Below are 12,287 nucleotides of genomic sequence, written 5' to 3'. Positions count from 1 at the left end.
CACCTCCTCTATCACTCATTGCCATCTTCCCAACACAAGAAGTACTGCACTTCCTTATTTAGTCCATGATTTAGTCATAAATAACAGCGGGGCTGAGCCCCACCAGAGGTCAGAGAGTGAGGATGGGGGAGAACAACCAAAATGAAGACTGAAGTGATCCCAAAGACCACCATCATTAGGTTATCGACGCCTCCCTCATTATCAATTTCTGTTTAACCAGCCCCAGAAGGTTTTACCCCCTTCATGACCAGAGGATTTTTTGCAATTTGGCACTGCGCTACTGTAACCACTTGTCGACCGGCTCACGCCGATATACATCAGCATAGTGGCTCGGGTGCGCAAAACGACGTACCTGTATGTCACTCCATCATCGGCAGCTAGCGGGCACACGTGCCTGCCACGCATCACGGGAGCGTGCCCCATGGAGTCGATGTCCGCCGGTGGCCCGTGATCGTGGCACGGAGAGGCAGAACGGGAAGATGCCTATGTAAACAAGGCATTTTCCTGTTCTGCCTAGCAACATGACAGGGATCTACTTACTGCTCCCAGTGATCTGGAGCAGTGATCTCTGTCATGTTCTAGTGAGCCCATACCCCCTACCATTAGAACACACCGAGGGAACACACTTAACCTCTTGATCGCCCCCTAGTGTTTAACCCCTTTCCTACCAGTGACATTTACACAGTAATCAGTGCATTTTTATAGCACTGATCACTGTATAAATGTCAATGGTCCCAAAATAGTGTAAAAAATGTCTGATCTGTCTACTGCAATGTCGCAGTCACAATAAAAATTGCAGATTGCTGTGATTACTAATTAAAAAAATGCCATAAATCTATCCCCTATTTTATAGACGCGATAACTTTTGCGCAAACCAATCAATATAGGATATTTAGTGTAGCAAAAAGTAAAAAATATAGCTTTTTTTTCATATTTGTCACTCCTTTTTTGTTTATAGTGCAAAAAATAAAAACCGCAGAGGTGATCAAATACCACCAAAAGAAAGCTCTATTTGTGGGAAAAAAAGGACATCAATTTTATTTAGGTACAACGTCGCACGACCGCGCAATTGTCAGTTAAAGGGACGCAGTGCCGAATCGCAAAAAAGGGCTTGGTCAGGAAGGGGCTAAATCCTTCCGGGGCTGAAGTGGTTAAATGGGAATTGCGCGGTTATGCGATGCTGTACCCAAATGTCCTTTTTTCCCACAAATAGAGCTTTCTTTTGATGGCATTTGGTCACCACTGGGATTTAAATTTTTCGTAACATAAATGAAAAAAGTCCGAAAATTTAGAAAAAGAAAAAACAATATTTTCTACTTTTGCTATAAAAAATATCCAATAAGCTCAAATTTTGCCATACAATACGGCCAAAATGTATTCAGCTACATGTCTTTCGTAAAAAAAATGTATACTGATTGCGCAAAAGTTACAGTGTCTACAAACTTTGGTATATATAATGGAATTTACGCAGCTTTTACTTTCTGACTGCCTATCCCATTTCGTGAGGTGCTAAAATGGCAGGGCAGTATAACCCCCTCAAAACTACCCCCAAATTGAGAGGCATGTTGAGCCCATTGAATATTTTATTTTTGTCACAAGTGTTCGAAAAATGACAAAAAACAAAGCAAAAATTACGTTCTTTTTTTTTAAACTGTGGTGATGCGATCACCTCCTATAGCGCTACAGTCACTGACGTATGTATTCTGAAAGCAAACTCTGTTGCTGTCAAAATAAACTGATCAGCTGATAAGCTGCAGCTGAATGGCGTACCCGCAAAGCAAACAGTGGTTAACCACAAAACACAGTAACAACAGAACATTAACTCACATAAAAGAACAACTATTTTTGGCTTTTTTAATGGTTTTTAGTTTAGGTTTTTTTTCTTTGTTTTTTACACATTTTTTTTAACTGTAAAAAAACTATAAACATTCCAGGCTTGTGTCTCTCAAAATGCGATAGCCAGTTTTCTGAGTATCTAACATCTTTTTAGAATGTGTGCCCTAAACTGTGCCGTGCTGTATCCCATACTAATATTCCCCTAGTTTGTGGTAGTGATAAAAACAGTCCCCAATGCAGAGACCCAGTTGGCCCGGACAGGAGGGACACAAATAGTGATGGGTCACGCCTATATCTGTGTCTCTTACAGACATAACATCTGTTTTGGGGTGCTCTTTGGGTAGAGGTACAAGGGAGGACATTCGGAAAATGCCTCTCATGCAGCCAGCTCACTGCATCTTGATTAGGAAATTGAGGCCACAGCATCTTCTGGGCACAAAAGTGCCTTGATGATCTCTTCCTGGAATTTTAGGAGGAATCGACTTCTTGCTGATGCTTTGTATAGTACATACAGTAAGCATTGAACACGGGCAATTGGAATAAATATACAGACACTTTTTTTGTACCAGCGTCTGGCTTTATGGAAAATTAAGTATGGCGCCATCATCTGGTCGTTGAAGTCCACCCCCCATGTTAAGGTTGTAGTTGTAGACACAGAAGGGCTTCTCAACAACAATAGTCGCCATTGTAATTTGGACTGTTGTATCTGCGTGAATGGAAGACAGAAAGAAAACATTCCGGTTGGTCCTTCCACCTCACTGCAAGCAATTCATTACACCTCAAGTAGGCTCTCTCCTCCTGACTAAGTCAGGAATTTGCAAGCCGTTAGGGGAAGCCCCTGTGATTATGCCGCATGGCGCCACATGTGCTAATTCCTAATTCAAAAAGGTGTCTAAAAAGTGTCACGCTTGTGTAATAATTGTCCACATATAAATGGTACTCCTTTCCGAATAAGGATGACACCAAGTCCCAAACAATCTTGCCACTGCTCCCTATGCAGTCTGGGTAGTCATGGGGCTCCATGTAACTATCTTTTCCCTCGTAGACCAGAAAACTCCATGTGTAACCTGCTGCCCTGTCACAGAGCTTATATATTTTGACCCAATATCTGGCAAGCTTGCTGGAGAGAAACAGTTTAAAACAAGGCGGCCAGAAAATTTAATCAGGGATTTCTCTATGCAGACAGCTTGTTGGGGCGTATACAAGGCTGCAAATTTTGGTTAAAGTGATTTATGAGGGGCCGAATTTTGTGGAGCTGATCGTATTCAGGGTCACTCCGAGGACAATAGAGTTCGATGTCGTTGAAGTGCATAAATCTCATAATTTTTTCGTATCTATGCCTGGCCATGGCAGCTGAGAACACGGGCATTTGGTGAATCGGGTCTGTGGACCAATATGACCGCGACTCATTCTTTTTAGTAATGCCCATGTTGAGGGATAGGCCCAAAAACATCTTCAATTCGGAAACTGTGATACGTTTCCATGCAAATTGTCTGTCCAGGTTCGAATTTGGGTTTGCGGCGATATATTGATTGGCATATAAATTGTTTTGGTCCACAATAGATCCATACAGATCTTCCCTGAAAAACAGCTCCAAATAAACCAAAGGGAGTTAAATGTGCTATTTCCACCTGAATTCCGGGTTGACCAGTGAATGGGGGAAGTACCTGTAGAATCTGTGGGCTGCCAATCAGGATCGGGAAAGACTTTATGGGCACTATGGGCCTGCGTTCTAATTCTTGTAGGCTGCAGGACACTACTTGTGCTAGCCACCACACCAGCTTGGACTGCACTTATGGGACTCGCCGCGTCACCAAGTGTTCCTAGAGTGCTGGTTTGTCTAAGACCAGGATGTAATAGGCCGCTGGTGCTCGCCAGTTCACCAAAAGGCACTAGTACTGTCTTTCTACTGCATACAGGAATCATCATGCGACTGCAGCACCTCAGCAACCGGGAATGGTCTCAGGTATGCCTGCCCTTAGCAGGGAACTCTGTCGTCAGAGCTATCTTGCAGGGTGCTGCTGCTCTCTACAGGTTTGAAAACTGAGCCTGAATCTGACAGTGAGGACTCCCCATTGCTCTCATCTGCCATGCTCAGAATCCTGTAGGCCTCTTCACTTGTGTACCTTTCGTTTGATATTTTGGTCATCAAATTTATAGTTAAATTTATAGATGCCTAGTGCAACTCACAGGAACAAAAAGCTCCTGGTTGTCAGTGACTGCTTGAACCGGTACAAAAAAAATGTACCTGCTAGTGCTAGAAGAAATCAGGCCTGACTCTGCTAACGCTACAGCTTTGTGTACTGTGCATTGGAAGTGACAGTGATCTACTGACCCTGCACTTGTTGGGGGCGGAGGGGCTAAACACAGATGCTGGCAGGTGTCAGGGCTGATCCTGCTAACGTTGCATTTTTGGGAAAACTATACTATTGGGGATGCTAGTATAGTTCTGATCAGATCAAAGATATTGATCTCTTCAGACTATGCTAGTTATGGAGGTGTATAGTGTGGGTGTTAGTGTTACTGGCAATCAAAGGTTAAATGTGATAATGAATATGAATTTGACACTGTCTGGGATTGATGCTAACGCTATCTGGCATTACCCGTGACACTAATACAGTGATCAGAAAAAAGATCTGTACACTATAGTACTGATACTGTGACAGGGAGTGAAAGGGTTAACTGGAAGGGACAATCAGGGGTTAAACTTTATTAAGGAATATGGGGTAGGGGTACCCTGACGCTATCTGGGACTGACGCTAATGCTATTTGGCATCACCAGTGACACTAATACAATGGCTGGAGAGGGAAAGGAAGGAATCCCTGGCAGTGCACATCCACGCGAGTGTGTGATGGGGAGAATGGCAACCTTGGCCTGGGTTCCCACCAGGCCACGCCCCCAACGTGTTTCACTCCACCTTCTGGGGCTTAATCATGGGGACACTAATACAGTAATCAGTAACAAAAATCTGTACACTGTACCTAATGACACTGAGGGAGTGAAAGGGTTTACTGTGGAGGCAATCAGGGGGATAAATGTGATCTGGTGTCAGTGTAGTGCTTGTACTCACAGTAGATGTTATCACTTGCCCGAAAAGGGCTCCAGGGGAGAAGATGACATAATTTCCTGTTTCTGTGTATCGTAAACACAGACACGCGGGTTCTGTAAATTGTCAGAACCGATCAGCAGGTCCAGGCCATAAATCATTGGCCTATACCTGAAGATTGATCGGTTCTGAACTGAGTCACCGGCAGGCGCGCCCCCCCCTACATGAGAGTGCGAATCACATACTAGGTACGTAATCTGGCGCAGCACAGCTGCACCACCGCAGTAAATGTGCGGTGGGTGGTCTGCAACTGAATAAAATTATGATAGTGGGTGTGGAATTGAAGATTCCCCGCTCGTTGTCACAACGGGGGTTCGGCGTGGGCTGTTGCAACAGTAACATGTTACACACTGAATACGGGTGTATTATATTACAAAAAGGTGATCTTATACTTTAAGGTTCCAAAGTGTGAGGATGTTATCACATTATTATCAACATGTAAAAGTCTGTGCTCCAATCAAATCATCAGATATAAAATGTCCAACTGATAGGAAATGGGTGTAACAAAAGAGAATACAAATTATGTTTATATATAGCAGTGGGTAGAGGGGAGAGAGCAGAAGTCAGGACTATGTAATGCGCAAAATATTGTATAAGATACAGCAGATAGGACTATATAGTATCAGAATTATGTAATGTACAACATAAAGTATATAGTGCAGGGGTCAGGAGTATGTAATCTATAATATAAATTATACAGTGTAAGGGTCAGGACTCATAATATTGGTATTCAGTAATCAGTGGAAGATTAAATATTTACTGGAGACAAGTTGCAGAGATCCCACACCGCTGCCACCCATCTCCTGAGACTGCACTCAGTGACTTGGGTCTGAAACTATACAGACATATCCCTCCACCCGGCATAGCCAGCAGACAACAGAGCAAGTAATCCAGGGAGCATTGCCGTACCCAGGTATGGGGCAGAAGACCCAAAGCACATTCCCCAGATGCCTAGGTCTAGTAACGCCTATGGTGAAAATGAACATTTTGCTGCCAGGTGAACCCCAGAATCTCCATAAATCCAGTCTAGATACATAAATTGTGTCTGCAGTACAGAGAAGGAAGATTATCCAAGAGAAATACAGGAACACAGGACGAAGAACACAGCTCAGGAAAGTGACCAGGGGATTACAGGCTGATATCACCCAGTCCTTGCCCTACTCTGGACCAATCAGTGAGCAGTATGGGTGGAGGAATGTATTTAGTGTTAATGACCCACCTGTGCTGATCTCTGTAGGAGTGTCCTCCTCTATAAATGTCCCCGTTATTCCATCCTCCTCTATAGACTGCTGGTCATTCCTCACATACATCTCTTCTTCTGCTTTAACCTCAATTTCTTCATCGATTGGATCTCCACTCTAAACCAAGAACATGAGAGAAAATATCATCTGTAAAATATAAGCTTTATTATTGTGACATCACATAAAAAACCCACACATTGTCTCCGTGAGTCTGTGTTTTATAACTTCCGTCCCACCAACCTTGTAACAGTGAGGGATGGTGTGATCTTCCTGTGTGGAATCCCGGGAATACAGAGGATGGGGACATCTCTCTGGTGGGTTCCTGGTATTAGGTGGCTTCATCATATCCTTGTGTCCTTCTGAAAACTCCTCCATCACTCCATACTCCTCATCCTCCTCTTTATACTCTTCTTTAACAACAATATTATAATCCCCGAGGTTTCCACTCTGAATATATAACAAAACATTCATTGTAACAAACATGCTGTGTATAAATCAGAACTACCAATAATTGTCAATCATCTACCTGATGATGGTGAGGGATGGTGTGATCTTCCTGTGTGGAATCCCGGGAATACAGAGGACGGGGACATCTCTCTGGTGGGTTTCTGTAGCTGGATGACTCCACCATGGTGTCCTGGTACAGATCTTTGTGTTCTTTTAGAAACTCTGACTTCTCCATCATCCCATCCTCATCATCCTCCTCTTTTATTTCTTCTTTAACCTCAACTTTAAAATCTCTCAGGTTTCCACTCTGAAGATATAATAAAAATGACATCAATTGTAACAATGCAGATAATGTACAGATATTAATGATACTATCAGAGATTGTTCCTTATCTACCTGATGATGGTGAGGGATGGTGTGATCTTCCTGTGTGGAATCCCGGGAATACAGAGGACGGGGACATCTCTCTGGTGGGTTCCCATTACTGGATCCATCTGTAGGAAACACACACACTGACTGAATACATTGTTTCTATGTGTTTATCAGATGATGGGGGATCTAGGTGGACCCTCCTGTCAAGTAAGCCCACAGTAAATAGTTAACCGAAGTGAGGACCTTGACTGAGGTATGAGGGAATAAGGGGGAGCTTACTTTGAGTAAGTAAGACTGACCATTATACACTTTTACAGCCCGCACTTCCTCTGGCCACCACTAGAGGGAGACTCCACTCCAATCTAGCTGGCTGACAACACACAGGCAGATACAAATCTTTGAAAGAGTGTAACACTGCTCAGACTGTGGATAAAGATTTCCTCGTGGGTGCTTGCCCCGGCTCACCACCGTCAATAGCAATTGAAGATAAAGAAGATTGGTCGCACACCATGGAAGGAAGAACTTCTTTAGAATAGTTACTAGGTGCCAAAGGACGTAGACAGGACGTTACAGGAACATTGGTAGACCGGTTTCACATGGATAACTCGTGCTTGTTCACATGTGGAACCGTATGTTCCTGTAATGTCCTGTCTACGTCTTTTGGCACCTTGACAATATAGTAACTATTCTAAAGAAGTTCTTCCGTCCATTGTGTGCGACCAATCTTCTTTTTCTTCAGATACAAATCTTACATACAATCTGGTGCACTCTCAACGATTGGGGAGTAGTCTAGTAAGTAGCACATACTTCTAAGATTCCTCCAGGTATCCTACAAGCTAGAACCCCTGGTGTTAAATCACTCTTCCCACTGTCCACACACCCACACATCGGACACACACAAACGGTAGCTTGCCACCACCTAAACAGTTTGTCTGCTGAGTAGTCCGCTAGGCCACCACACACAAAGAGATCTCCGTCCGGCAGATCTGCTAGTTTACAGTCTGCATGCACTCTGACAACACACAGTACAGTTGCATATAGATTGGCAACAAGCAAAGACTGAGTACATAGACAGTACAATACAACAATCTCTCCAGGGATATCAGTTCTAGCTTAGTACACAGAAGTCACTCTAATTTATAATTTAACCACTTGCCGACTGGCTCACACCGATATACGTTGGCAGAATGGCTCTGCTGGGTGAAACCCCACATGGGTATGTCGTACACTTTAAGAGCAGCCAGGGGGCGCGCTTGCGTGCCCGCAGCACAGCAGCGCACCCGATGCATATGGCCGGCAGACGCGATCGCAGGCACAAGCTCCAGCATGGGGATTTGTGCATGTAAACACCACAAATCCCTGTTCTGTCAGGGGATAGGAGACGTATCATTTGTTCCTAGTAAGTAGGAACAGCGATATATCTCCTCCCCCAGCCGGTCCTATCCCCATACAGTTAGAAACACTAACTAGGGAACACAGTTAACCCCTTCCCTGCCAGCGACATTTATACAGTAATCAGTGGCTATTTTTTAGCTCTGATCGCTGTATAAATGTCAATGGTCCCAAAAAATGTGTCAAAAGTGTCCGATCTGTCCGCCGCAATGTCGCAGTACTACTAAAGATCGCGGATCACTGCCATTACTAGTAAAAAAAAGAAAAAAATATTTAAAATGTCATAAATCTTTCCCATAGTTTGTAGACGCTATAACCTTTGCGCAAACCAATCAATATAGGATTATTTCGATTTTTTTTTTACCAAAAATATGTAGAAGAATATATATATTGGCCTAAACTGATGAAGAAATTTGTTTTTTTTAAATATTTTTGGGGATATTTATTATAGCAAAAAGTAAAAAATATTGTTTTTTTTTTTTTTCAACATTTTCGCTCTTTTTTTGTTTATAGAGCAAAAAAAAAAACCAAAAAACGCAGAGGCGTTAAAATACCACCAAAAGAAAGCTCCATTTGTGGGAAAAAAAGGACGCAAATTTTGTTTGGGTACAGCATTGCATGACCGCGCAATTGTCAGTTAAAGCGACGCAGTGCCAAATTGTAAAAAGTCCTCTGGTCAGGAAGGGGGTAAAATCTTCTGGGGCTGAAGCGGTTAATATCCCAAGTGGGCAGTGTATACACAAAAAGAATTACAAATAAAAAAAAAAATGACAAAAAGATATACAGAGTTTGTCAGAACGTCCACAATTCACCAGTTAGATTGGCTCCATGTGAGTCACCCCTCAATACCCCATGCTCCTCAATTTATTATAATATGGATGTGGGCTGGACTTTAGCCCTTGGCCAATAAACCCTGAGGAAGGGGGGTTCCCTGCCCACAGGACGGTCCTGTATTCAAGGTGAATGGGTTTGAATAATCCATGAATGGCTCTGATGGTTGGATCGGGGACATGATTTCTGACACCAGCACGTCAGTCTGATCGCAACAAGACCAGTCACTGCTTGGCTGTCCTGATCATGCACTACAAATACAGATGTACATGTACACATAGCCCAACATGTGCACCATCAGAAGGAGTTATATTCATCTCTCTGCAACTAATATTTTAGTTTGTATGAAAGAAAAAAATTGATTCCTTTGATGTTTTTTGACACAAATCAACACTGGCAGTTGGTTCATGACCTTCTCAGTGCCTCCTGCTGGTCTAGTAGATGAAATGACTAGGACTTTTCTTTTGAGGTTCAGGAAGGTGACAATTTTTAACCTACAAGGATGGAATACTTTTATTGCCATCTAGGTGTCACTCCTGGTCTAGAGGCTGGTTCTGTCCTTTTCATATTCTTATTGAGGAACAAATATCAGTGATGGATGACTGGTTGAGGGAATACATTATCTTTAATTCCTCTGAATCAAACTATGTCTACAATTACACTTCTAAAGATCCCGTCACATCTCTACTATTGGCAAAACTACCCGACTTTTACATTTATGTTACACCTCCGTACTGCTCTCTCCTTTACAATAAAGTCTCCTCTTACCCGGTGATGTGAGGGGCGGCTGATTGTCCATCATGACGTCCTTGTAGAGATCCTTGTGTCCTTCTAAATACTCCCACTCCTCCATGGAGAAATAGACAGTGACATCCTGACACCTTATAGGAACCTGACACACACAATGATACAGTCACCATCCAGACACATCCCTTGTCTGTTACTGGATAATGTCCCAGAATTCCCAGCACCGCTCACCTCTCCTGTCAGCAGCTCCATCATCTTCTTGGTGACTTCTAGAATCTTCTGCATGTTGTGTCTCTCAGGTTTTAGGGAGTCACATGGAGGCACTGTGATGGTCATATGATCACCTGACTTCACAAGAGGAAATCTCTGTGTTGAGGAACCAATAGGAATATCATGTTAGAATCAAAGAATCCTCCTCACCTCTCCGGTCAGGTCTGTGTTTTATTAATAGAGATAAGAGTGATGTTATGTGACCTCCCAGAATCCTCCTCACCTCTCCGGTCAGGTCTGTGTTTTATTAATAGAGATAAGAGTGATGTCATGTGACCTCCCAGAATCCTCCTCACCTCTCCGGTCAGGTCTGTGTTTTATTAATAGAGATAAGAGTGATGTTATGTGACCTCCCAGAATCCTCCTCACCTCTCCGGTCAGGTCTGTGTTTTATTAATAGAGATAAGAGTGATGTCATGTGACCTCCCAGAATCCTCCTCACCTCTCCGGTCAGGTCTGTGTTTTATTAATAGAGATAAGATTGATGTCATGTGACCTCCCAGAATCCTCCTCACCTCTCCGGTCAGGTCTGTGTTTTATTAATAGAGATAAGAGTGATGTCATGTGACCTCCCAGAATCCTCCTCACCTCTCCGGTCAGGTCTGTGTTTTATTACTAGAGATAAGAGTGATGTCATGTGACCTCCCAGAATCCTCCTCAACTCTCCGTTCAGGTCTGTATTTTATTTATAGAGATAAGAGTGATGTCATGTGACCCCCCCCAGAATCCTCCTCACCTCTCCGGTCAGCAGGTAGATGATCTCCAGGGTGAAGTTTAGTATCTTCTCAGTCATGTGACTCCGGTCCTTCTCCATCCTCATTGGTGCCGTCATTTGATCTATACAGGTCTCCTTGTAGACGGATAACTTTGGGAAATGAAAGTAAGAATTATTTGGATGGTATTGGTCACACAATAGGATGTGGATGTGAGGGGGGGTAATAGAAAGGTTACTGTATATTTAAGGATTACTGCTCCCATGTGAGCAAATTTCATTTGAACTGTTTAGTGTTTTATACATTTTTATGAACTCAGGACCCTCTTGGCCTGCCAGATCAGAAATTCCCTCTTCTTACATAGTAGGTGAGGTTGAAAAAAGACAAAAGTCCATCAATTCCAACCTCTGTTGGGTTTGTTTGGTTTCTGAACTGGTTTTGATTCTAGATTTTGATTTTAGATCTGCACACAATGAATGATAAATATGATCCCTCCTTTGACTTGTTTGCTCTAAGGCAGTGCTGTGAGGTCAATGTGTGGTCAACATAATGTCCAGAAAAGTGAACTTGCTGACTTTTGGCCGGAGTCGCCGGCTAATCAGGATAATTGCCAGAACTGCGGTTGCAAAGCTCCAATCTCCAGCTGCCTGCTAAATAATCAGAGTGATGTTCTGTCACTCTCTGCAGTAAGAGAAGAGATTTGATTGGATAGCAGGAGGATGCTGCTGGTGGAGTAGAGAGCTGTGGGGGAGGAGTCTGTTCTCTTCCCTCCAATGGCAGCCCAGTGTGGGTAGGAGGAGGACAGCTGGGGAGGGGTTTGTTTTCCTGGTTGTCAAGTATGCTGTAGTATCCAGGACATTGTACAGAGTGGCAGTGGGTTCCTGGGGTTCTGAATTCCAGCACCGGGCACTGCCAGAGATTGTGTCATGAGAAGGTATTGGACCGGCCAACCAGTTAGTGCAAACAGACCTTCTTAAAGTGTCCTTCTTTGTTCTATTTTGTGTCCTGCAACATATGTCTTGACCAGTGAGATGTGAGGTGAAGGTTTCCTTTACATGCTGGCAGGAGTTTAGAAAAGTGAGCACAGGTTGGGTGGGAGGGCCATCAGAGACCAAGAGTTCCTAAAACCCCCTCTTACCTCAGAGCCTTGCAATCTGACTACCCCCTCAGAGGCCCCAATAGCCCCACTAACCTCTCAGAGTCGTATTACTTCCTAACAGGTCCCCAGCGTCCTTCAGATACACTTCCTCCTCAGAGGTCCCAGAGTCCTTCAGATGCAGTAAACCTTCAGAGGTTCCCAGAGTCTTTTAGTCCCACTACCTCCTCAGAGA

General features: G+C 43.5%; 2 protein-coding genes across 11 annotated transcripts in view; one reads left to right on the top strand and one right to left on the bottom strand.

The window, feature by feature from the left end:
• The window catches only part of LOC141121671 (uncharacterized), a 197,849-nt gene extending 187,698 nt beyond the window's left edge, over nucleotides 1-10,151 (bottom strand). Inside the window, exon 1 of the mRNA XM_073611362.1 lies at nucleotides 9,995-10,151. Coding sequence (XP_073467463.1) covers nucleotides 9,995-10,079 — 85 coding nt within the window. The 5' untranslated portion in view covers nucleotides 10,080-10,151. The remainder of the gene's footprint in view (nucleotides 1-9,994) is intronic.
• The window catches only part of LOC141121641 (uncharacterized), a 199,192-nt gene that overhangs the window by 115,109 nt on the left and 71,796 nt on the right, over nucleotides 1-12,287 (top strand). The gene's annotated exons all lie outside the window — the stretch shown is intronic.

This window comes from Aquarana catesbeiana, unplaced genomic scaffold (assembly GCF_042186555.1).
Source record: "Aquarana catesbeiana isolate 2022-GZ unplaced genomic scaffold, ASM4218655v1 unanchor228, whole genome shotgun sequence".
Lineage (NCBI taxonomy): Eukaryota > Metazoa > Chordata > Amphibia > Anura > Ranidae > Aquarana > Aquarana catesbeiana.
Note: the sequence above shows the minus strand (reverse complement) of the source record. Positions and strands in the feature narration are given on the sequence as shown.